This window comes from Berkeleyomyces rouxiae, assembly GCF_048999995.1.
Source record: "Berkeleyomyces rouxiae strain 22BRR77 chromosome Unknown BrBRR77_ptg000008l, whole genome shotgun sequence".
Taxonomy (NCBI): Eukaryota; Fungi; Ascomycota; class Sordariomycetes; order Microascales; family Ceratocystidaceae; genus Berkeleyomyces; species Berkeleyomyces rouxiae.
Window position 1 is genome coordinate 671473 of NW_027396498.1, and position 25755 is coordinate 697227.

At 52.7% G+C, this 25755-nt stretch overlaps 6 protein-coding genes across 6 annotated transcripts; 3 read left to right on the forward strand and 3 right to left on the reverse strand.

Annotated features, from left to right (window-relative positions):
* Positions 1 to 738: 738 nt before the first annotated feature.
* On the forward strand, positions 739 to 1611 carry BROUX77_006342 (uncharacterized protein; the record flags this gene model as incomplete). Its single annotated transcript, XM_073751316.1, has 1 exon — positions 739 to 1611. The coding sequence occupies one exon, from the start codon at positions 739 to 741 to the stop codon at positions 1609 to 1611; it is 873 nt and encodes a 290-aa protein (XP_073603411.1).
* Positions 1612 to 2631: 1020 nt separating this feature from the next.
* Positions 2632 to 3579, reverse strand: BROUX77_006343 (uncharacterized protein; the record flags this gene model as incomplete). Its single annotated transcript, XM_073751317.1, has 1 exon — positions 2632 to 3579. The coding sequence occupies one exon, from the start codon at positions 3577 to 3579 to the stop codon at positions 2632 to 2634; it is 948 nt and encodes a 315-aa protein (XP_073603412.1).
* Positions 3580 to 3890: 311 nt separating this feature from the next.
* On the forward strand, positions 3891 to 4115 carry BROUX77_006344 (uncharacterized protein; the record flags this gene model as incomplete). The annotated part of the gene is made up of 1 exon (XM_073751318.1): positions 3891 to 4115. The coding sequence occupies one exon, from the start codon at positions 3891 to 3893 to the stop codon at positions 4113 to 4115; it is 225 nt and encodes a 74-aa protein (XP_073603413.1).
* Positions 4116 to 4674: 559 nt separating this feature from the next.
* BROUX77_006345 (uncharacterized protein) lies at positions 4675 to 6459 on the reverse strand (the record flags this gene model as incomplete). Its single annotated transcript, XM_073751319.1, has 3 exons — positions 4675 to 5341; positions 5410 to 5876; positions 5956 to 6459. 3 exons carry the CDS (start codon positions 6457 to 6459, stop codon positions 4675 to 4677), a joined length of 1638 nt encoding a protein of 545 aa, XP_073603414.1.
* A 1411-nt stretch (positions 6460 to 7870) lies between these two features.
* Positions 7871 to 11442, forward strand: BROUX77_006346 (uncharacterized protein; the record flags this gene model as incomplete). Its single annotated transcript, XM_073751321.1, has 5 exons — positions 7871 to 8053; positions 8127 to 8346; positions 8426 to 8601; positions 8662 to 11162; positions 11235 to 11442. 5 exons carry the CDS (start codon positions 7871 to 7873, stop codon positions 11440 to 11442), a joined length of 3288 nt encoding a protein of 1095 aa, XP_073603415.1.
* Positions 11443 to 17568: 6126 nt separating this feature from the next.
* On the reverse strand, positions 17569 to 20115 carry BROUX77_006347 (uncharacterized protein; the record flags this gene model as incomplete). The annotated part of the gene is made up of 2 exons (XM_073751322.1): positions 17569 to 19533; positions 19594 to 20115. The coding sequence occupies 2 exons, from the start codon at positions 20113 to 20115 to the stop codon at positions 17569 to 17571; spliced, it is 2487 nt and encodes an 828-aa protein (XP_073603416.1).
* Positions 20116 to 25755: the final 5640 nt, after the last annotated feature.

Here is a 25755-nt window from a genome sequence, read left to right on the forward strand (position 1 = left end):
GAGGCTGGAGCTGGAGCGCTCTGGCGATGTTGTATTCCGCAATGCGATTAAGGGGGAGACGGAGTGCGGCGGCGGATTACCAAGCGGGCGTCGAGAGGGCAGCCGAGAAGTTGTCGTGAGCGGCAATCGGGATCGGGCAATCGAGCGGCGGCAAAAGACTCCAACTTAGGCCTGCGGAAGCTTCGATAACTCGGTGCGATGCGATTGTCGAGATCGGACGAGACAAGACGCCTTTTGTTGCTTTGTGGTTGTTGCGTAGTGGTATATTAAGTAAGCGATTTTTCAGCTGCGCCCATGAACCAAAAAATTCTAAGGCGCCGTATGGGAGTCTCACGCGCGGGAAACTCGACCGAGGAAACTGGAGCTGGAGCTGGAGACTGGGAACGAGAAGCTTAGACACGCCGGGCCGCAAAAAGTGCAAATCAACATTCACAAGGCAAATTTCCCGTCTGCGTTTCTGCTGTCGCCGATTGACGTCTAGCAATTTTAAGACGGCCAACCCTAGACAGACCCTAGACAGTCCCGAGAACAGTGGGTCCTTCCCCATTCGGCCTAATTTCTTGTGTCACCATCCGCTCCTTCCATTCACAAGCACGCACGAACGCACGGAATCACGGGCCGTCCGTCCTTTCTCGCTCATTTCTCTCTCTCCACTGCTACCGGCTACCAGAAATGCCCCTGCGCCATAATCTTCGAGCAGGATTCTGCGCTGCCTCTGCTACTATTTCTCCCACCAAAATGGCCCATCCCGCCCTGCCTGCCCTGCCGGACTTTGACCGGCTCTCGGAACGATGCATCCGTATCAACGGCGGGAACCCCGGCAAGTTCACGCTCCAGGGTACCAACACCTACCTCCTTGGCACTGGCCGCGAGCGCATTCTGGTCGATACAGGCCAGGGCTTGGCGCAGTGGCGCGAGACCCTTGAAAGGGTGCTGCATGCCGAAAACGCCACGGTCAGGGACGTCCTGATTACACACTGGCACCGGGACCACACCGGCGGCACCAGAGACCTTGTCCGGCTCTGTCCGCGCGCGACAATCTTCAAGAGCGCGCCGGGTGAAAACGAGACTAACATGACCGATGGGCACGAATTCCGCGTCAACGGCGCAACGCTGCGCGCCTACCACACTCCAGGCCACACAACTGACCACATGTGCTTCCTGCTGCTGGAAGAAGACGCAATGCTAACGGGTGACAACGTGCTTGGTCACGGTACTTCTGTCTTTGAGGACCTGTCCGTCTACCTGAATAGCCTGCATCGCATGCGCGCCCTTTTCACCGGCCGTGCGTATCCGGGCCACGGCGCAGTCGTTGAGAACGGGCCTGCGTTGATTGCTGAGTACATTGAGCACCGGGCCAAGAGAGAGCGCGAGGTCGTCCAGAAGCTTCAGTCTCAGAACAAAACGGACAACGCCTGGTCGGCAATGGACTTGGTGCAAGCCATTTACACAACAACCCCTGCCAATCTCCAGCAAGCCGCCTGTGGAAACGTGCAGCAGATCCTAACCAAGCTTGAAAGAGAGAACAAAATAGCAGTGTCTTCTGGCAAGGAAACTGATTCTGCTTGGACATGGATCAGCCAAGATGAGAACTATGGGAAACAGCTTTGAGTATCTAGGCCTGTGTAGTTATGTACATGTGTAACTATGTACCTGGAGTTCTTGGAATCATGGTGTAACTGTGCCACGTCCCACTTATTCAAAGTGACGTCCATAAATAATGGTGCTCACCACACAGAAACATCAACCATTGACAATCGTCACTTTCAAAAAAACATATTTACAAAAACATCAAGACACAGGTTTTGATGGCCTATCGAAAACAAACATAGCTACACATCCTCTTCTTTTTCTTCTTCTTCTTCTTGAATCTCATCTTCTTGCTCTCGAGCTTCGCAACTCACCTGCCTTTGCCGCAAATTAGCCGCTCTACTTTTCATTCTCCGTACTCTCTTCTGCGCCCTCGCTTGCGCCTTTGCCACGCGCTCTGCTTCATCTTGCTCGAGATTGTCGGTCACATGGCGGGCTTCCACGCGATCCATTGAACCCCCTAGCTGAAGGTTAAAACTACGAGCCAAATGGTTGTAATTACGTTGACTTCTGGTTTCCTCTTCCATGCTGTGATCACCTTCAACCTGCGTTGCGTGTAAGTTGTCCCGAATTGCCACTTTTTGAAGTATAGCAATGTCTTCCAATACATCCCGAGGTGTATCAGTCCCTTTCATAGCCTTGTTTATTCTATCACACAACCGCTTAACCCGATGATAGGTACGGGGCGTACCTGGAGGTGAAGGGGAGCTTTCATCTGCATCTTGCACAGGTGGCGTGCTCGGCCTTTCTGGAGTTGGAGGCGGCGCAGGGAGCTTCGACAGGACGATCGTACGATCCAGAGGAACAATTCCTGCTTTTTTAAAGGTAGATTTGACGACTTCCGACCGAAGTGCTTTCTTTCTGACTTGCGCGACGTTGGAAAGAAAGCTCTCTTTCATTCCGTCATTGAAGCCGTCGCGGTGGGCGGCGAGAAGATGCTTTGAATATTCAAGCTTCAGCCATTGAAAAATGCTGGCGTCAAGCGGTTGCACAAGGTGTGTCGTATTGGAGGGAAAGACGAATGGATGGATATCTAAATTATTAGTCTTTTATATAGCAAGATGTAGTTATCAACATAACAAGTAAAAACTCACGGTATTCTTCACACTTGTCCATAAACTCTTTTGTGTGATGAGACCCGAAGCCATCCAGGAGCAAAAGGCAATGCTTGCCAATGCGGTATTTCTCAGTTTGGCGATGGAAAAGGTCGATCCAGTCCAACTGGATTCTGTCGGTGTTCCAGCGGGTGCTCGAAACAGAAACCTGCATAGGGGGACGCACGTCGGAGACATCGCGCCAGTTCGCGAGATGTTCTGCACCTTTGAATACTACGTACAGAGGGCAAGTTTCCCCAGCGGCAGACGCACTTTCGATGAGAGTAGCAGTATCTCGAGTCTCAAAGGTTGTTCTCTTGGCCAGTTTCGGCTCCGTCGTGGCCACCATTTGGCCATCTTCCACGTGCAGCTGAAACACCATCTCGTTGACGTTCCAAATATCTGCGTCTACGATACCATACTTTGAAATAGTTTCTTCAAGACGAAGGAACCACGCGTTGACGACATCAGCGTTTTCTGCTTTTCTTTTTCGTGCATCCAGAGTCTTTTGGTGCAGGACCGTGTACTCTTTGCGAGCGAGAAACCGAGTGACCCAGTTCTTACCGACGACCAGGGGGTCTTGGTCGACTGAATGACACCGCGCTCTCAGAATCCCATTGGCAAAGGACACAATGGCTTCTTTGGACAGAGGATAGTTGGAGCCATAGTATCGATTAATGTAATCAACAAGAGCAGCCTCTTCGCCGTCCGAGAACAGCCGGTACGCCGGTTTCTTTCCTTTTGCTGGACGGACGCCAATAAGACGCCTCCTAAGGAGGTCTTTCTGGACCCCAAATTGACGCGCCGCTTGTGCAATGGAGATTTTGGGGTTTTTTTCTTTGAAAGCCATCGCGCGGCTTAGCAGGGCCTCCGTTTCTGCCGAGATTTTACCCATTTTTGCGAGCGGTTACGATGTGATGGAAGATATGACGTGTAAGTAGGTGGCGATGACTTTTGAAAGTGTCAGCTTTTTGTGATTAAAAGTTTTGTGTAGGGAGCACCACTTAGAACAAATGGGGCGTGGCACCGTGTGTCTGGTGTAACCCTACTGAACCCTAAACGCATTCTACACTATCCAACAAAATTTGACAATCTCAGTCTAGCATCTAGCGAACACCACTTGAATTCGAAAACTTTTCTTTTTCTCTCTCCTATACTCTCCTTCCAACCCACCCACCCACCCACCCACCAGAAGACCGCCTCAAAATGCCAGACACCATGACCACCAATGACGCTTTCTCTGCGTACTACCTACAGCGCACCACCAGCGAGCTCGCTGAAGATCTTGACCGCGTGCGTGCCGCCGAGGACTTCAAGGCCGATTCCATTCCTCTTCTCGTGCATGCGCTCCAGCAGGGCGCTGCGACGTTTACCGGCGCCGAGCAGCAGCGTGTTGCTGGTGCCGCCGAGGAAGAGGGCAGCAAGCAGTAAGAGAGACCTGGCAGCTTGTCTACCAGAAGCCTCAAGCAAACATTCACAGAGTTTGTTTGGATCTGTCTTTTCTTCCTACATGGCTCAAGAGCAAACACGGCCCTCTGTTTGTTTCATGAGGCGCACTTGACAGGCCATCAGACACATGTTCATCCCATGCTATCCAACACCCAGAGAGCATCTTTGCTAGATTCGATACCCCTTCAATACCAGTTGAGCGTCTTCATAATACACACAGGTTGGAAAAGTTTGCAAGCAAGGCAATTCATGAGACATGAGTAGTTATCCATAACCCATGGCGTGATTTGATATACATACATAAGACTTGGGTCGTAAAACACTACACAAGAACAAGAAATCGATCAAAACATGTCTCTCCCAAAATGTACAGTTTAGTGGAGAGTCAAGATACCGAGGCCCAGGAATGAAATCCATGACCAGGTACTAATACGATGGTAAGCCGAAATATACTCATCACAAAAGATTAATCACAAAAAGAAAAGGGTACCAACACGACACAATGCAAGCAAAGCAAGCTTGTGCGACAATGGCAAGTACTTCAACGACGCATATCCAGGCTGGTACGAACCGCGTCCATACTGGGACGCACCGAAGAACTCGAGCTTCTTCTACGTCTGGCCCGCTGCTCATTTGGGTCGGCGGGATTCATGCCGGTGGTCTTGGCAAACAGGTTGAGCACGTCTGTCAGCGACACCACGCCAGCCAGGCGGCCTGACACGGCATGGCTGTGACTGCCGGCATTGGACAGCAAAAAGGACACGTGGTTTGGCGATGACGAATAATGAGTGGCGGGGCCGGATGGAACCAAGACCGGGCTTGAGGACGTGGCCGCCACTGGCGTCTTTTGCGGGAGCAGAGGTGTCGTCGGATTTGAGTTGGCAGGCGAGGCAGCCTCGACCACCCACATGCGGTGTGATTGGGTGGCGACAAGCTTGGCCAGCGTGTGTGACACAGTTGAATATTTTGTGACGTAGAACACGGGAAACGAGTCTCGGCCCTGGTCCACGCCACGGGCGTTCAAGATGACCGAGATAAAGTTAAGGCAGGTGTTTTGCAACAGATGGGCACTAGAAGAAGTCGTCAAGTGGCGGACATCAACAGTCGAGATGTTCCCGACTACTTTTTGCGCCGAGTCGACAATAGCAACGCTAGTTAGACCCTCGTTGAACATGAGCATGAGGGCCTCGGTGAGAGGGCTGTCTTGGCTATAGTACGGGGGTGGTTAGAATGGACGGCGCCTAGAGAGAGAAGCAAGATTGGATCACTACTGTACCTAACCGACAAGACAGTCTTGGCGGCGATTCCGACATCTTGTATGCTTGACGAGTACATGTTATCAATGGCAGGGAAATTGATGCCCTCTTTCCAGAAAAACGCAACAATCTTTAGCTGATCCAGGATGCCAACAACATGGCCATTGTCGTCAGTCACCAGCAGGCGGTGGATTCCGCTTCCCAGAACTTCAATGGCCTTGTCGAGCTTCTCGTTATGCGGCAATGCCACCAGGCTTTCTTTGCGGCATACCGGCTGGATGTCGCGCAGAGACAGGGCCTGTCCCTTGTGTGCCTTGGTGGCAATTTCAGCATATGTAGAGCGAGTTTCATCGTCGGGTTTCGCGATGCCCACAATCACAAGCAGGTATGCATTTAGATCATTATAGTCAAAGGTTGAGGTGGCAGACTCGGAGGTCTCGGTTTCGCGGATCAGAACGGCATTGGTGGGCGAGGTTTTCAAGAGAGCCTGTCTAGGGTTAGCCATCGGAAGAAGCTCGATTGTCCGCCGTATGGAGTAAGGGGGGTCCAGGCCAGGAGAGACATACATTAGTTGCGTCCTGCACGCTAGTATCCATAGTCACCCATTTCACGTCATCCGCGACAACAAGCTCGCCGATGCTAACGTCTCGCCAGTCTCTGTCCGCAAAGCGCGGGTCCAGTTTGCGGTTGCGCTGGATGGCATGGCTCTGGGTGCTAACCAGGTCCTGCAGAGCAGCCTGCGTAAAGGACGGATGTCTCGCTGAGCGCGGCGACGAGGGCATGCTGTGCAGGTTCTCGGCGAGAGCTTGGCGATGGTTGGCTAGCACGGGGATGTTGACGGCGGGAGGAGAGCCGACGGCCAGACCAGCGGATGGGCCTCCGCCGGACGCGGCATTGATGCGGAGGCTGGCGGCGGAGGTTTGGCGCGATGGAATGCTGCGTGGGGCCGCGGAAGCGGAGGCGGAGGCGGAGGCGGAGGAAGAAGAAGTCGGGATGGCAGCAGTTCCAGAGCTAGCAGAGCTGTTGTTGGGACTGGGGCTTTTCGCCGGGATGGCGGCGGAGGCGTCCATGTCAGTGGTTTTGGGGGTTGGTGGAGTTTTGGAAGAGAAGGGGAATGGATGTCGAAGGCGAAATGATGGATGGAAACGGATGAGATGGGCGATGCTTTAAGCAAAGACAGACACGCAAGTAAATGATGGGGTTGATAAAAGAGAGAATTAACGGAATGTCTTGAACTACTGATGCTGCCTGTTGTGCACATGAAAGCTACAGGTACATGGTACATATTGATATTATGGTATTCTAGCGATTGTCAATGTCAATCTTCATCTGGGCAGTGAGACCCCCGCGATAACCCTAAGTCTGCACAGGAGCTGGGGGAGGGGAGGTGGCAAGATCAAGAAGCGAGTGTCGAGAGGCCTGAAGTTGGTGATGGTGATCTACGATTCTAGGGTTAGCAGGGTTAACTGCAGACCCCAATGCAAGAACATCTCAAAGATTATGCACAAAGGCTGTGCCAGACCTGCCAGCTGGCATTTTGCTTGGCAATCTCCACCGACTGCCAAGCGTCTTTTTCGGCCGCATAACGAGAGTGAGTGAAGCGAAGTTTGTGACGGCTCAAGTGTTTTTTTCTTCCCCTCTGTGATGGCCTGAGTTGAGTCGCATGGATCTTCTGACCGCCTTGCAAGAAAGAGTTTTGTGCCTTTGGTTTTTTAGTACAGGGTACCTCCCACATCCCCTGGCTCTTGCACAATGACGTGTAGACAGTACCCCGCTGATAAGATAAGCGATGTCACGGCAAGAAATTTACAGGCAAAACGGAGCGAGCCTGGAAAGGCTGCCAGCACGTGTAAAGCCTTCGAGTGATTGGCTCCAGCGCCTATTCACATGTGCCGGTCTGCCTGGCTAGAAGTACCGGTACAGCGGCTGTGGTGCGCAGAGTGGTGCGGCTGCATGTATCTGTACTTGGGCTCTGTTGCCGCCTGGGCTCTTCTTTTGCCTTGTTTCCCGCCCGCCCTGATAAAAAAAAAAGAAAAGCCCTGATGCGCAACCCCACTCTTAAATTTCCAGCAAATATTGTCCCCCCAGTCAGACTATTCTATTCCTTGGCCTCCTCCTCCAAACAAGTTCCAAGCCAACTCGCTCCCAAATAAAAAAGAAGAAAAAAAATTGTCACCAGGCGTCTGGGTGATTTCTGCCTTTTGTCTTCTTTTTTTCTTTTGCTTGCGGCCTTTTTGCATCCCGCTCTTCTTCTTTCTCGTCCACGACGGCCCGAACAGAAGATTCCGGCATCCGTCTCCATACTAATTCTCTCCTCTTCTTCCTCACCGGCACCCTGAGAGCCCTCCTGTGATAGTGATATCTCCCGAGCCGAACACCACAGCGTTCCGCCCGCCACTTTCGTTCCGGCCTCCGCCCCCCAGCGATAACTGCCCGCATCCCATATCTCACCGAACCCCTCTCCCCCCCCTCATATCCAACATGTCGGTCCTCCCAGCTGAGGTCGCCACCGAGCTGGGCCAGCTGCTGCAGGCTCTCCAGTCGGCCGACAACTCGGTGCGCTCCCAGGCCGAGGAGCATCTCCAGTCCAACTGGACGTCAAAGCGGCCCGAGGTCCTGCTCATGGGCCTGGCCGAGCAGATCCAGATGTCTCCGGACATGACGGTAAGCCCCGCCACCGACAACCCACAGACGCCCGCATGTGCCCAACTAACCTTGGCCTCCCCCTCCGTCTCAGACCCGTTCGTTCGGCGCCGTTATCTTCCGCCGTATCGCCTCCAAGACTCGCAAGAACGCCGAAGGTGACAGCGTTGATATGTTCTACTCTCTGGCTGCCGACCAGGCCGCTGCTGTCCGCGCCAAGATCCTGGAGAGCCTGGCCAGCGAGACCCAGCGCCCCGTGCGCAACAAGATCAGCGATGCCGTCGCTGAGATTGCTCGCCAATACACCGACAACGGTACGCCCTTGTGCATTCTCTTCCGTGCTCCGTGGCTGGGCAGACATCTCGCCGACTCCCGTACTAACAACTCCCCCAGACGATTCGTGGCCCGAGCTGCTGAACGCCCTGTTCCAGCTGTCCATGGCCCCCGAGGCCGAGAAGCGCGAGACCGCTTTCCGTGTCTTCGCCACCACTCCCGCCATCATCGAGAAGCAGCACGAAGAGGCCATCGCCGGTGTCTTCAGCAAGGGCTTCAAGGACGATGCCGTCTCTGTAAGCACGCCCCCAGTCCTTCTATGAATTGTTTCTACTAACACAGACAACCACCTTCAGGTTCGCCTGGCTGCTGTTGACGCCTTCGCTTCCTTCTTTTCCGGTCTGGGCCGCAAGGCTCAAGCCAAGTTCTTCGGTCTTATTCCTGATATCCTGAACATTCTGCCGCCCATCAAGGACTCCAAGGAGTCCGACGACCTCTCCAAGGCCCTGCTCTCGCTTATTGAGCTGGCTGAGCGCTCTCCCAAGATGTTCAAGCCTCTTTTCCACAACGTCGTTGTTTTCTGCATTTCTGTTGTCCAGGACAAGGAGCTCGAGTCCAACTGCCGCCAGAACGCACTGGAGCTTCTCGCTACCTTTGCCGACTATGCTCCTTCCATGTGCCGCAAGGACTCCTCATACACCAACGACATGATCACCCAGTGCCTGAGCCTCATGACCGACCTGGGCGAGGATGACGACGACGCTGCAGAGTGGCTCGAGAGCGAGGACCTCGACCAAGACGAGAGCGACCAGAACCACGTTGCTGGCGAGCAGACCATGGACCGTCTGGCCAACAAGCTTGGTGGCGAGACCATCCTCGCTCCCACTTTCAACTGGTTGCCGCGCATGATGACCTCTCTGGCCTGGAGAGACCGCCACGCTGCTCTGATGGCCATCTCTGCTATTTCCGAGGGCTGCCGTGAGCTCATGATTGGCGAGCTGAGCCAGGTTCTTGACCTCGTCATTCCTGCTCTGTCCGATGCCCACCCCCGTGTCCGCTGGGCCGGCTGCAACGCTCTCGGCCAGATGAGCACCGACTTTGCCCCCAAGATGCAGACCGACTACTATGACCGCGTCCTCAAGGCTATTATCCCTGTTCTGGACTCCCCTGAGCCGCGTGTCAAGTCGCACGCTGCTGCCGCCCTGGTCAACTTCTGCGAGGAGGCCGAAAAGGACATCCTCGAGCCTTACCTGGACGATCTTCTGTCCCGCCTTTTCAACCTCCTCCAGGACAAGCGCTTTGTCCAGGAGCAGGCCCTCTCCACCATTGCCACCATTGCTGATGCTGCCGAAGCTACCTTTGGCAAGTACTACGACAACCTCATGCCCATCCTGCTCAATGTTCTCCGTGGCAACAACGAAAAGGAGCTCCGTCTTTTGCGCGCCAAGGCCATGGAGTGCGCCACTCTGATTGCTCTGGCTGTCGGCAAGGACCGCCTGGGTGCTGATGCCCAGACTCTGGTTGAGCTTCTCCGCACCATCAACAACAGCATTGAGGATGACGACGACCCACAGGAGCAGTACCTCATGCACTGCTGGGGCCGCATGTGCCGTGTTCTTGATACCGACTTCCTTCCCCTTCTTCCCACCGTCATTCCCCCTCTTCTGGAGCTTGCTAGCGCCAAGGCTGACATCACCCTTATCGAGGATGAGGAGCACATTGAGCAGATGCAGAACGAGGAGGGATGGGAGCTGGTCCCTGTCAAGGGCAAGATGATTGGTATTCGCACCAGCATCATGGAGGACAAGCGCATGGCTATCGAGCTTCTGGTTGTCTACGCCCAGGTCCTGGAGCAGCACTTTGTCCAGTTTGTGCCCAAGATCATGGAGAATATTGCTCTTCCTGGTCTAGCCTTTTTCTTCCACGACCCCGTCCGCTTTGTGTCGTCCAAGCTGGTTCCCGCTCTGCTCAACTGCTACAAGAAGGCCTACGGCCCTACCTCCCCCGAGATGGCTGGCCTGTGGACGCCCACTCTGGACAAGCTTCTGGATGTGCTGACCGCCGAGCCTGCCATTGACACGCTCGCTGAGATGTACCAGGGCTTTTACGAGTCGGTTGAGGTCGTTGGCCCCAACTGCATGAGCACTGCCCACATGGAAAAGTTCATTGAGAGCGCTACTTCTGCTCTGGATGACTACAAGGACCGTGTCAAGCAGCGCCTCGAGGACAAGGAAGACGGCACTGGCGAGGTCGACGATGATGAGTCCGATGAGCTGCTGATGGCTGTTGAGGATGACCAGACTCTGCTATCTGACATGAACAAGGCCTTCCATGCCATCTTCAAGAACCACGGCACCGCCTTCCTGCCCGCCTGGGAGCGCCTGATGGAGCTGTACACTGTTTTCCTTCGTTCCGAGGACCCTACCCAGCGCCAGTGGGCTCTGTGCATCTTTGATGATGTTCTCGAGTACTGCGGTGACCAGAGCATCCGCTACGCCAGCATCGTGTCTGAGCCGCTGATTGCCGGCTGCCAGGACGCTTCTCCTGCCATCCGCCAGGCTGCCGCCTACGGCATTGGTGTCATTGCCCAGCGTGGCGGACCTTCCTGGCTGCAGTTCCTCTCTACTACCCTTCCTGTTCTCCTCCAGATTGGCCAGTTCCCCGAGGCCCGGTCCGAGGACAACGTCTATGCCACCGAGAACGCCTGCGCTGCCATTGCCAAGATTCTCCACTTCAGCCCCACGGCTGTTGGCGATGCCCAGGCTGTTGTGGACCAGTGGGTTCTCACCATGCCCGTCGTTAACGACGACGAGGCTGCCCCCTACGCCTACTCCTTCCTTGCTGAGCTGATGGACAAGTAAGTAACATGCCGTCCTTTTTTTTTTCTACGATTCTCAGACTCAATATACTAACATATCTCCCTCAACAGGAACAACTCTGCCGTTACCTCGCGCGCCGACCAGGTCTTTGTCTGGGTTGCCCAGGCCCTGGAGGCCGATATGCTGCAGGGCCAGAGCCTTTCGCGCGTTGTTGCGTCCACCAAGACTCTGTGCACCGCCGCCGGTCTGAACCCTGCCCCTCTGATGGCGCAGTTCACAGCCGAGGCCCAGACGCGCATCATGGCTCACTTTGGCTAAGCCGTTGAACGTTTGGAACTGTGACAGAGTGGAGGGGAAAGGCAAAATGATATAAAAATAATGGATAGGATGTACGGGCTTGGTTGGGTGTAAATGGGGAAAGGCAACGAATGAATGAAATGATCACTAACCTGGCTTACAAGATAGAAGGGAAAGCTGGAGCCAATGAGACCAATTACGACGTGAAGAGGTGGAAAGAGATGGAGTGAGAAAAAAAAGCGGCCGAAATGGGCGCTACATTCGGGGGGGGGGGGGGGGGGGGGAGGGTTTCGTTTATTTAAGGACAAAGTGTCAATACCAAGGATTTATGTTTTTTCTTTGCTTTTGCTGGCCAAACATGGACAAGCACACAATAGCGGAGACCCCGAAGAGATACTCGTCGGATCGACGGAGAGAGTAGCCGGTGTGCCTTGTGTAGACATTGATTTAGATGCGTCTTTCCGGAGAATCCCCAGCGAGGACATGTCGATATAGCTACGCGAGTTCGTGCTCTGCCTCGGTCAACCAGAGCACACCGCGGCAAAAGCTGAAACGTTGGCAAACTCACAGCCAGTATCAACGTAAGGAACAAGAAAAGGCAGTTCCACGTTGGTCCAGGACCAGGCATGAACCCCCCGAATTCATCTGTAGTTTGTCCCTGTCGTTGGTCTGGAGGCTCTTGTGTAACACCGGGGGGGGGGGGGGGGTTCCAAAAGTTGTCGGAACTTGCCGGCACGATTCTTGGGAATGGGATCAAAAATATCGCTGTGCTTCTGCCGGGGCAGGTTCCATCGGGAGAAGTGTCTCGTAGTTATAGACGGGGAGCTTCGTCGGTGGGAAGAAAGAGTCCATCATACCCCCCCGCCTCCGTGATACGATGCATTCGTCTTCACTCCCCCCCTCGGACTACGCTCTACCGCGTATACCGCGTCACTGTTCAGATGTTGGCCAAGCATCTACTATATCCAAAACATGCGGGACAACAAGCTCCTTCGTTGGTAGCCAGGTGCCCGCCGCCAGGCATATTTATTCTCCACGCTCACGCCAGCCTGGTTCTGGCGGCCCCAGTCGCCAATGCCTTTTTTTCTTTTCGTGATACTTGCTCCACGATCCAGTAGATCGATCGCTTTTATTTGAAGCCTGGTGCACCTGGACTTCGGCCTTGGATACCACATTCTAAACAACTGTGAGGCCCCAAACCTCGCAACCGTTCACTGCAGTCGGCGCCCTCTACCTTCAAGCTGAGTCGTCACACGACCAAATTTGCCCATAAAAGCCCGACTCGATTTATCCGGCACCGGCTCGGAAATACAGTTGACTGAGCCTTTTGGCCCAGTTCAGACGCGTGCAGCGGCTCGAGCTTGTTTAATGCATGTGTGTACTACAAGCGAGCTGTGGCCAGTTGCTTCAGGCTATCCAATTCATTTCTCTATCTCTCCCCCCCTAATATGGGCTGTAGGCCCAGGCCACTGACCGGCCAGAGAGCCCATGGTATTTCCGGGGAACCACCGAGCGGCAGAGCAAGCAAGAGTCATCGGTCTACCGGCTTGAGAAGTGCCAAGTTTTCAAGGCCTCCAGAGAGACCACGCGGCCTGCGAAACAACCGCTCTAGTCGCCCTCTCAAACCGCCGACGTGGGAGAATACTTACAAGCGTATGTGTGAGAGAGACACGGGAATTAGAGCCGGCCATCGGCCATCGTCTTTGGCAGATGCCAGATCCTGACGGGCACTGTTTGTGTGACCTTTCGGTAGACGGGACATTAGCCCATGTATGTACACACATTCTCAGATCAGCCGCCAGACTAGACTGTCTGCTAACAACAAGCATTCAAGCCACTCTCGCTGTGCTCCAGAAGCCAGTCCTGTCCAGCCCGATCACCACATGCTTCTAGGCTTTGGTAGACCACTGACAACCGCGCTCGCCAACCCCTTTTGGCTGGCATGTGTCGTGCATGTATGGATGCACATGTTAATCAACCCTCGTGCCATTGCTTTTTTGCTTTTTTTGGCGAGTTGTGCCAAGGGAGAGAAGGAGATGCCAAGGGGGGGGAAGACTCCATCTCCAGAAAGTTAAGCGGCACGCCATGGGATCAGATGGCCAATGCAACAGCAGCAGAAGTAGCAAAATAGATTCAATGGAGCAGGAGGGCCCGGTGAACTAACTCTTTGTGTTTGCGGATGCACATTTAGGAGTATTTTTTTTCAATAACTCTAGCCATGCAGCCAGACCTCCCTCCATCCCATCAAGGAAGATGGTTATTCGTCAATAAAAAAAATTTAAAAAAGATAATAAGGGACCAAAACACAAAGGTCCGGGCCAGAACAACAGACGAGGCGAGAATCCTTTTTCTCCCGTTCCTCTTGTGTTATTGTTTGTTTTTGTTTTTTTTTTTACTGTATCTTCTTCCTGTTCTTCTATAGCAGCGGGATCAGAGGCAGAGGAGGTTGGTTTGTTCGGGTGCCCCTGAATTTGCCGGCGGGGCCCTGGCCACGGTGTTTTTTTTTCCAACCCTCATGTTGTTCTCCTTTGGCATGGCGGCCGTGGATTGGTTCCGTTCCTGAATAAAGGATTATTATATGCAAGCATAACACACTTATACATAGACAGGATGCTTAGACTCGCTAGACGATATCTGCAGCCCACTCTCCACTCACAGAGTCCCTCCCTCCCCCAAGATCTTGTCTGCAATGCTCTGTAACCCAGACATTCAGGGCCAGCCGCACAGAGTAGCACGCAGTGCAACGCTACCGACGGGAGAGAAGTCCGGAAGACGACGTGCAGAAAAGAAAAGGGAAAAGAAAAAAAAACAGACTCTGTTCATGCAGGTCTCGAATGTCGTGTACTTATATGGCCACAGAGGTGGGCTACATACTGGCTGGCTGGCCCAGCTCCGTCGTCCCCCGGCCCAGACGAGACGGACCTGCTCTCAGCCATCCGCACGCAACGCCCAAGAAGAAAACAATTGCACAGATGAAGACCAGCGTGGCAAGTGAGTCTACCATTTAATTTGGTTGCATGGAAGAAGAAGACCCACGAGCCAAAAAAAAAAAAAAAAAAAAGAAAAACAAAGACTGACATGCGCAGAGACCATCGGCCTGTCCTTGACACGTTTCTAGAAACAAGTGAAATCTGCACAGGCGAACAGCCCCAGAGGTTGCTTGTGTAAATCGGGCTATAGAAATGACTTGGCTCTGAAGTCACGAACAACGCTTCCCCGGGGGGGATGGACGCCGCCCAAAAAAAAAAAAAATAGCATAACCCATGACAAATGGAGTTTCTTTTTTTACCAAGGGGAGGATGGACCCATGATGCCGAACAAGAATTTAAACGAAAAAGAAAGCCAAAGCCCTACGACTCTACTTGGACGTCAAAAAAAGGTCCATAATCCCAGTTTCCCTTTCAGGCAAGTCGCCAGAAATGGAAGTCTACCTAAACGGGTAAATCCCAAAGAGGGCAAAAAAGACGTATAAGTCTTTTTCTTTCTTTTTCGGGAAACCAGCGACTCGAGAACTCGAGGACTCAACATATCCCGAAAAGGGCAATAACTCTGCTACATGTAACAGGCCTATAGATAACTAGTTCACCAACCATACAAAATAGAAAGAGAAAAAAAACCAAGGCAAAACCGGAAGGCCGGGTGTCTGGTAGCCAGACCAGCAAGGGCACAGCACTCTTACAAGTAGACATCAAGGTATGGATAATGAGGTGCTCGGAGCGGACAACAGGGCAACATGTGCGTCTCGATTGCTCGCTACTGCAGAGCCAAATAACAGCCCACCCACCTATCCATCCATCGTCTGGAATATCTCTGCGCTACAGGCTCTCCATGCACAAGCCTACGCCAGAAAGAAGAAGAAAAAAAAAGAGCCTCCCTTCCATCGAGCGTATCAAATTGAGCAGCCTCTTGCTTAGTCGAGACGACGAGGAGCAGGCATACCCGTACGAAGCGGTTGGCACTTGTATACGTGTAGTCCAAGTGGTGTGAGACATTTGAAACCAGGTGTATGTACATACATAGTACACATCTAATTCCCCCCTCTCCTCCCCAAAAAAAAGAAAAAAGACCTCGGATGTTTTCTTCCATCTTATTCTTCTCATTTTGCAGTCACCAGACCTCCCATGTTTGTTGTTCGTTTGCGATGATCCCGTATATACGGCAGATTGGTTTGGTCCTGCTTGGGGAGGAGGAGGAGGGGGCCAGGAGGAGAGGAGGACGGCGGAAGTAGCGGGGAAAGCCACATAGCCACACCACAGGGAGGGAAGGAGAACTGGAGGCTCAGCGATTGGCCAAGTTCTTCCTGCCCCCGCCCGCCCTCATCCTCTCCCATTGTGTGCGCGAGAGAAGAAAGAAAACAAAAATACAGAAAAAGAACAGGCCAACCATGTGGACAAGCCAGAAAGGGAAGTTTTCCCAATGAGGTACTTTTCAACAGCTGCTGTGCTATGCTGGAATATACATACATACATACATGTGACATGTGTATTTGTATACGTAATTTTCTCCCCAAGTTCATGATGCCTCACTGACTGGTCACTGCCCATCATCACAAGAGCCAAAGCGTAGCCAGGGGGAGGAGGAGAGGGGGCTTTGAATGACGATTATACGTAGTCTATTGCGCTCTGCCCGCGCAAAGGGCAAAACTAAGGCGGAAGTTGACCACTTTTTTTTTTTGGCCCCATGAAATTGTATCCATGGCGTCTATATCAAGTCTGCACTTTGACTTCCTTTCGACATGGGGTGGTTTGCAAGAAGAATCAGAAAAGAAAAACAACAAAAAAAGTAAAGTAAATATAAACATGGCAACCAGTGACCTAGTGATCGAACAGATGTATCTACATACATACATACCAAGTCTGTTCTTAGAAAAAAGAAGAGAAAAAGAGAAAGAAAAAAAGCCAAAAAAAAAAAAAAGGTCTGGCATGCCAATCATTGGTCGTCAGCAGCATCGTTCTTTTCTTTTTTTTTTTTCTTCCCTCTCTTTTTTTGTTTCATTTTACTTTGTACCCAACATCTCCTCACCCATATACATTGATGTGGTTATTGTATTATATGACTGTCTGTCCTCCTAGGCATGCCCCACGCTATCGAGGCTGTCAGCTTACATGAAAAGGTAAAAAAAAAAAAAAAAAAAAAAAAAAAAAAGAGTAACGTAGTACTGGTTCCTTACATTACTTTCCAAGCTCCCACCCACTACACTGCCTTAATATCTAGACAATGCTTTGCGTTATAGTTGCAGGGCTCTTCACTAACAACAACAACACCACCATAACAAGCCAAGAAAAATCAAGGATCCTTGTCTTCCTTCCCATCCCGGCCCCCCCCTTTTTTTCATTGCTTTTCGGGTTCAACTTGGGTTAGCTGCATGTTTCAGCCGGGTCGGCGCTGAGAGAGACAAAAAGCTAAGCTTTTGTCCACGGGCTGCGGCCTTTGTTTGGATTTACGATGGCGGTGTGTTGTGTTAGGGATCGGGGTCAGAGGATGTTCATCATCATCCCAACTTAACGTATGAACATGCGAAAAGGCATCTCTTTTTTTTTTTTTTTTTTTTTTTTTGGTAGTCACAAAAGCGAAGAACACTCAAGTTTTGTTTTTTTTCTTATTTTTCTTTTTAGACGGACGGAAACGGAAACAAAAAGAAAACGGCATTGTAGTAGACAAGATAATGTTGTAGCTTCGAGAAAGAGAGAAAAAAGAAACACACGACGGCAAGCTAAGTAGAACAAGGAGATACATGCTCATAGGTGACAAAGATAAAGAAAGGACCAGTCCGTTCCGAATCCGTCCGAGACAATACAACGCAAGAAGCAGAGACAAATGATGACCCCCAAGAAAAAAAAAAAAGAAACGACGTTTACCTCTAGGTGCACAGATGACAGAAACAAGAAAAAAAGACAAGGCATAGGAAAAAGAGAGAGAAACAGGATGAAAAAAGCAATAGTGCCATCAGCATCAGGACGCGGACGGCCATGCGGGTGAACATGTGCCGTATTTGACAGTTTATAGGACCCGAAAACAAAAAGGAAAAAGGAAAAATCAAAAACCAGACAAGACACATGACATGGAAAATTCGTCAGCTCATCTCCCTCCGAGCCTTGCGAGCGAGTGGAGGGGCTCTTCAGCAAGAGAAGTAGTTGTTTTGGGTGTCTAGAAGTACCAGAAAGAGGCGGCAAAGACGAGGGCGGTGAAAGCCGTCGTCAGAGTGTACTCGAGCTCGAACCAGGCAGCCTGGCCACCAAAGGCAATCTTCTTGCTCTCGGGAGTCGGGTGGGCAACGCCGGTCTTGGGGTCGCGCTCCAGAAGCTGCTCGCGGGGAGGCATGGCAGGGGGGTCGATGGCGTACGAGATGGGAGTCCACAGCGAGTTGATGGTGAACAGGATAGTGATCGGGGGCCAGAAGACGTGGGTTAGCAGGCACTTGAGCTCGGCCTTGGTGGTGGTCTCGATGGCGAAGCAACGGAAGGTGGTCGAGGTGGCACCGACAAGAGAGAAATAGACAAAGACCAGGTGGAAAATGGCCATGTAGTTGATCAGGATAGCCCAGAGACGCACAAACATGTTTTTGCGAGTGCTGCGGTCACGCTCGTTAAGCGCCGAGCCGAGCGAGCCAGTAGGCTTGAAGGCCTGGGTTTGGCCACCCAGCCAGGTGGGAAGGACGAAGGAGCGAATGATGCACAGGGCAATGTACGGGGCCATCCAGAGCTGGTAACGCGAGCCACGCTGGCCGGTGTGGTAGCCGGCAGGGGCAAACATGGCGAACTCGCACAGACGGTTGGTCATGACAGCAGCAAAGGCGCCGCGCATCAGCCATCTCAGCTGCTCATCAGTGGCGTAGGCGACTAGAGGCTTCTGCATGATGAGAATGATGGGGACAGCGAAGATCGAGATGGACAGAATGATGGTGTACAGGGACAGCATGGCGTATAGGAAACCAGAGAAACGCTGAGAAAACTTCATCTTCTCGACGGCAGGACCCCACAGGCAGAAGTTGAGCTTGAAGGACGTGTCGACAGTTCCAATGGCCCAACGCGTACGCTGCTTCAGGTGACCACCAAAGTCCTCGGGAACGGTACCAAACTGAAGCGGCTCGTGGATGAAGGCAGTCTTCCAGCCCTTGCCCAGCATCATGGTCGAAGTAGCGACATCCTCAGCGAGCGAGCCCAGGGGGAAGTTGCCAATGTCGTCCAGGGCCTCTCTGCGCACAATGTAGCCGGAACCAGTGCACCACGCGACATCCATGGCATCCTTGACAGGCTCAATGACGTGGACAAAGAAGTCGAGAGACTGGGCCAGAGGGTCAGAGGGAGGAGTGTTGTAGAATAGCTGGGGAGGGCAAGCCAGGGCCATCTTGGGGTCACGGAGCAGGTGAGGCAGGATAGCGCGCAGCCACATGGGCTCGGGAATCATGTCGGCGTCCAGGGCAGCCATGAAGGGGGCAGCGCCACCGGGGAGAAGGTGCATTTGCTCAAGACCGTAGTTCAGGTTGCCGGCCTTGAAGTGGTGGGGCTGGCCGGGGATCTTGATACGGGCCATGTAGTACAGGTTGGGGTAGGTCAGAGCGAGGGCCTGGGCGCCGGCCTGGAGAGACTCGGCCTTGGCGTCGTCCAGGATGACAACACGGAAGCGGTCACGGGGGTAGTCCTGTTCGCAAGCACCACGGACAGTGTCCAGGACAACGTCGTCGTCTTCACCGCAGCAAGTAATAAACACATCGACAAAGGGAACCTCCTCGCCCTCGAGACGCAGCATAGGCCGGTTACGCTTCTTGAAGGACCACATGGTCCAGATGTTGTGGGCAAGCGAGGGAATGGCAACACAGCACTCGACAGCCACAAATACCCAGGCCTGGGCGTAAACGGTGTCGAACGTCTTTTGCGCGTCCACCACGCAGTAGATACGGTAGGTCAGGTAGGCAATGTAGGTGATGATGCTCAGCACAATGAGAAGCGGCGTGAACTTGAAAATGAAGCGGCGGATACCCTTGTTGATCTCGGCATCGTCGCGCTTGTGGAGCTGCACGATGTTGTAGTTTCCGCTCCAATCGGAGGACTGGCCGGCCTCGGCGTTCTTGCCGGGGAGCAGGCCGGCGAGGGACAGTTGGCTGGGAGGCTGCTACAAAAATAAGATGAACCAAGATTCTTCAACGCTTTTGTTCTGGCGGGCTTAACTTACCATGGTGGAGCCCCATTCGCCCTTGGCGGCAAGGAGGGCCTCGCGGGGAGTGGCACGACCACTGGCCAGCGTCGGCGTCCCCGGGCGGGAGTGGTAGGGCGTGTCCATTGTCGAAGACTGCACGCTGTAGCGCAGCGTTGTGCTAGACCCGGGCGGCGCCCACAGCGGCGTCCACGAGGGCGATGCGCCCGACTGGCCGTCGGCATTGTGCGGCATGACCTGGCCGTAGGGGCTCATCAGCTCGCCCGAGCTGCTCATCTGCGAGCCGCCGACGTGGGCGGGCGCGGCAATCTGCGGCACGGGCGAGTTGCCCTGCGGCGTGGGCTGCTGCGGAGACATCTGCTGGGGCTGCTGCTGGCCATTCTGGGCCGAGAAGGGCCGGGAGTAGCCGGCAATCGGGCGCCCGTACACCTGGTTCTCCTCGTAGTAGGCCTGTTGGGGCGGCGAGTGCTGGAACTCGTCTATTTCGTATGCCTGCTGCTGGTCATAGTGTTGCTGGTTTTGACCGTTGTTACCGAGCATCTTGGCGGCCAGGTGGTGCGCGCTGGCTCTTCAAAAGACGCTGGGTAGGTGGGAGGGGAGACAGAGGGTTCACTCTGGAGAGTGAGGCGGGCGGAGCGTCTGATGCTGCGGCCGATGGAGACGGGGAGAATTAGAAATCAAAGCGCTGGCGGGCCAAGGGAGCAATAGGGACCTCTCCTCGGCGGAGGTCGTGTATTTTGTGGGTGAGCGAGTGTGGGTAGGACAAAGGTCCGAAGATTCAAGATAAAGCGAGAGACGGCGTGCGTGGTGACCAGAGTAAGAATTCCTAGGGCAGCTCACGCATATTAAGATGTACAAGTACAAATAAACACAAGAGGAGGGTCGCGGGAGAGCGTGAGTGCGGGCTTGGAGGCCAAAGAACACACTACAGGATTAGAGGAGAAGCAAATAGTAAATAAAACAGGAGGTTGACCGAGGCCAGTAGCGAATGAATGGTGGTGAAGAACGAAGGAAAAAAAGAACAGAAAAGAAAGAAAGAAAGAAGGAGGAGGTTCAAGAAGAAGAGGGAAAAGGAGGAAGCGGGCAGAAAATGCAGGTGGTGAGTAAGGCTGGACGGGACTCGCAAAACAACAGCAACTGCCACAGATAATAAAGCCTCGCTCGTCGATGAGCCAGTGCAATTACCCAAAGCGAAAAAATAGCATGTAAAAAGAAGGGCAGTTGCAATGAACGATAGAGCCGCTCGGTCTGAATCCGCGGACCACCCAGGCCACCAAGTCCTCTCGCAGCCAGCACGAAAATATCGATAAAATAGCTGCGCGACGCTGTCAACCCTACAGGATGAGTCCATATTTTGGCATGTTTTTTTTGTTCTTTATTGTCCCCTTTAATCAGCCTTGATCACGCTGCTTCAAAAAAAGAAACATTAGTGGGCTGCTAGCATAGCCGGCAAGAGCTGCACAGCGCAAGAGCCACTGCTTCACTTGCACTTGCACTTGCCCTCTGCACTATTTACTGTCGGCAATCCACTTGCACTCCATGGGCAAGTACCAGGAACGAACAGGCCCCACTTGTTTCTTCCTTCCTTCTGCCCTTTTTCTTTCTCTTTTTTTTTTTTTTTTTTTTTTTTTTCCCTCTTCTTTCATGTGTTGAGCTGCCAATGGTAAGGGGTCGAATACGACAACGCTGGTGCAATCAATAAAATCCGTAGGATTTACCGTCTCCAGGGACGCCATTCTTGTGCAGTGGAAAAAAAGAAGAAAAAAAAAGCTCGCAATCTTATTCGATAAAACCAAAAAAATAAATAAAACAGAGAAAGATAGTCGCCAGAAGGATGGTCGACTTACGGGCCTTTCCTTCCTCTGTAAAGCATGAGGAAGATAGGGAAGGGGCAATCTTGTGTGCCTCCATCTCCCTGGGGTCCTTTCCTTCTTCCTCTCGCATTCTCTAGTGGTGTTCTTTCCCTCTTGGTAGCCGCTGCCTTGGAAGTGACAGCCCACGACGAACAGAACAGCCAATGAATGCAATAGCAATAGGAGTCTGCAGGTAGCTACCCGCTCCAGATTCCAGTGGCAGCTTAGGGCGGTCGCCAGAATGGGCACTTGCCCACTATCCTTTTGCCACGCCGCAGTTCCTTCCTCACTCGCCCTCCCCCCAAACCCTAGTCTCCGGCTACCGCTCGGCGAACATCGACCGCAGCGCCGTGGGAGGCTGCGCTTTCCTTGTCTTAACCACCCTGCCCCCACGTTATCATGCGCCTCACTCGGATGGTCTCTGTGACCTGTGTCTTGTCCAACTCGAGCTTGTGGACGCGATGACGCAGTAGCTTCTCTTGACTTTGAATCCCAATACATCTGAGCGAGTCTCTGCAAAACGACGCGGCGAGAGCGCATGTATATCTACGCTTTGTGTGTCAAGACTGGCACCTACGGCGTGGCCTCTGGTCTCCGGCCAAACCAGTCGAGATGTGTGGCTTTAGCGTCTCCCTCTTGAGTCGCCCCTGACGTGGCCCCTGTCGCAGAAAGAAAGGCTTTGATAGTTTGGATGTCAGTCCGTCTTGGCCTTTTATGGGAGCACAGGCATTCGGTACACAGACACAGACACAGACACGAATGTATTTGCTCATGGACAAAAGACCTTCATGTTCAAGCAGCTATGTATAACCAACTAGTTGGTTACTCGTAATAGTGACCGCAACTCAGTGGGAGCATACATGCAAGCCCAAGCAAGCACGTAAATAGTTATGCAACTACTAACTACGTGTATTTGTAGCAGCAACCAAACGCTATCCGAGCTTTTTCCCTTTTTATTGCAAGTAACACTTGGGGGCCTACGGGCCGTCCGCGGTTATGCTAATTCAGGCTAGAGGTGCCCAAGATTCCTAAGCAAACGTGATGGGAGACGCATGTACATACATGTGTATGGATCTTGGACTTGTGTGTGTATGCTTTCACTGCTTGTATACACCCTATTGTATTGCACGCAGAGACAGACACCGACACAGAGGGCGCGTGGCACATGGAAACGTGTGCCTCGTAACACGGCTTCTACAAGTAGTTACAAAGCCTGTGCAAGTGTTCCACATGGTTCAGATGGCACACGAGTCCATACAAACCCATGGTCTGGCAACCAAGTAGCAAGTAGTCCATGTCATCATGTATGTATGTACATGGCCTTGAGCCTCCTCCTCCCCCTTTGCAATCGGGGCGAGGGGTCAACTTCAAGTACAATCAACCAGGCTTTCAAACACTAGCGATGGCGTTTTAGAATACCTAGCTGCCAGATAACCGCAGCCGGACACCTGGAAGATCGTGGATTCAACCCCGAACCATATTCCAATCGAGCAAACATGGCCGCTTCGCTTCAACCCAATCGAATCGACGTGGTACCCTGCTCAAAGCCAAGTGCAGCCGGCACATTTTGCGGCTGCTTTATGTTGGCTATTGCTTGTCCCTGCAGAACAAGATACATGTGTACATACAACGTGCTAGCGTCACTTAACCAATTAACTAGTTGACCAAGTTAGTCCATTCTTGGACATGCGTGTAGCAAGGCAAGGGTTAAGCCCCGGCTGGCCTGGCCTGGCCTGGCCCAGGAGGAGACCGGCCTTGGCCTATACGGCTTTGCGTTTTGTTTGCCCTTGTCATGCTGAAGGCTAAATTGGGCCGGACTTGCACCAAGGCACTAGGCACTAGGGGAGCAGATAAAGTCCCTCGATGGCGACTTTGAATCCTTGGTGGTCCTCTATGGATTCTCGATAAGGCCTGTATTGGCTCAAGCTTAACCATGCAAGCAAGCCAGGCATGGGAGGGGTTGGGGGAGGAGGAGCTTGAACAAGTGTGCTTGTGGGTATTGGTACCTCTACCGAGCATCGAAAGATACGAGGTTTCTAGGTTTCTAGTGTCGGGAGCCCTATGCCATTCATTCATTCATTCACCACACAACAGGAGCGAGCAGTGAGGCTGCGCCGCACCAGCCACAGGCGCAATACCCACGAGATCGTTGTCGTCCTACGGAAACAGGGCAGTCAAGCAAGAGACAGGAAAAGAGAATGGAAGAAGGGGAAAAAAAAAAAGAAACCCAGTTGTTCTGTCACGAAATCCTTGGGTTGCATGTTCCGCAGCCGATCTGACACCTCTCGGACTTCGGAGGGAAGGCACAGAACACGGCAACTTCCCTGGAACTTTGCGCTAAACCCTTAACAACCCTAACAAAGTGGCCCACCCCGGTCCGACCTGGGAGAGCGTGTTTTGGTGGTTCAATTGTCCACGGCTTCTAGACCCAGAAGAACAATTCATGGTATTTGTGTCAAACAAGGCCAAACTACACGTCACCGCGGGCCAAAATAGACATGCATGCGCTTGTGTCGTGGTACGCGTGCTTGTATGTGTGTCTCTGTCTGTGGCCATGCAGTGCGAGGCCGATATCGATATCACAGTACGGCAACATCAGCCGCACGCCACGCAACACCAACACACCTGGACGACGCCAAAAGAGCAGCACAGCAGCAGATTGCTTGCCGTGTGTTTGGGCGCTCGAATGCAAGGCATACCGCAGGTAATCTTGCTGCGGTAAACACCAAGGTGGTGTACATATAGATATGGCCGTCCGTTGGAAGATGCTGGGTTTTGCTTGTGGGCCGGGAATACGTACACACTTGTACCTCTACGTGGGCTGTCTCGTAATCATCCATGTGATACTTGTACATAGGTCCGTGAATAACTACTTGATGATGTGTTGCATTTGAAGCAGCCGGAAGTCAGGCCAGGCCAGGCTACCCGTTGATCATCTACAGAAGGGGCGGTAGGGGGATGACGGGCGGGGTAACTGGGGGCTATCTCAGAGCTTCGTATCAGTCCTGGCTGGTAGTGAAGGCAATGGGGGCTGAAGTTAGCGGGAGAAAGATATCACAAACGTTGCTAGACACAGGTTGGCGCCCCCCTCTCCTGCCGCTGTCGTTCCTCGATGGTGGACCATATGGACTCACACTCCTCACCCTGGCGCAGATAAGACGAGCGAGCTGCGAGGGTCATGGCAACATTAGCCTGAGCGGTAGATAACCACAAGCTTTTTGCAGTGATGTAACTAACTACGACATTCGCCAAAGGACGAGTTGCTGGATTCAAAGACAAGACGACCCAGAGACTTCAGCTCCGGCTCCAGCACTAGTTTGTTCAGCTCTTGTGTCCGTGGCGCTCTACGCCGTCCCAAAGGGCGCAGAAAGACCAGGCCGGAGTCTTGGGAACATCCTTCTCTGGTTGTGCTGGCTGGCTGGCTGGCTGGAGGCGAACCACGAGAAGGGAGAGAATGGAAACCCGGCCCCCCCTCCCCATCCATGGAAAGAAAAAAAAGAAGAAGAAATGAGATAACAATAAATGCGATAAATGGACACACAAGTCAGGGCATATAATATAAAGATGCATTTTATCGACTCCCCTTGCAGATTATACATGACTTGTGTGTCCAGATCTCCACCGTTGACAGAGCCAAGACGAGGCTCTAGCTCTGCAAAATACGGACAGCAAGGTTTGAGAAAGAATTGGGACGATATAACTGGGACGAAGACAGGCACGGCCATGGGGATGTTGGTCGGAAGCGCGAGGACGTCTTCACCTTGGAGAGATGAGATCGTCGTGCCAAAATAGCCAGCCGGCAGAGCTCCCGCCACGGGGCCTTTGGCAGCGGTTGGCAAAAGCACAGTCGATGGAGTGTTTTTTTTTTTTTTTTTTTTTTTCTTTTTCTTGTTCTACAGGCTCGACGCCATCTTGGTTGTTATGCCTTGCGCCGGCGGACCTATACTCGTCTTGCATTCTCTATTTCTTTTTGTATATATTTTCTGTGAAGCTTGGAGCAGGGAGAGACAGTGCCAGCGTCACCCACACCGTCAACAACAGAACAATATGGGCACAGGCCTTGAGAAAAACCTGAGAAAATAAGACTGTATATTATCAGCCGAATAAAAGGAACATGGACCGCCTGATGTGGCTCTTTTCCAGTATAAAAATAAAAATAGCAATGGCGCCGACCACGGGCAAAGGGACTTTGGCGCCGACAGGCCCAATTTATTGATTTATTGGTGCGCAAAGAAATTACACGAGCAATGAAGGGCCTGTATCAAGCATTAGCAAGCATTTGCATGGGTGGCTGAGAGCGAGGGATGCCAGTAGGTATAATGCCGGC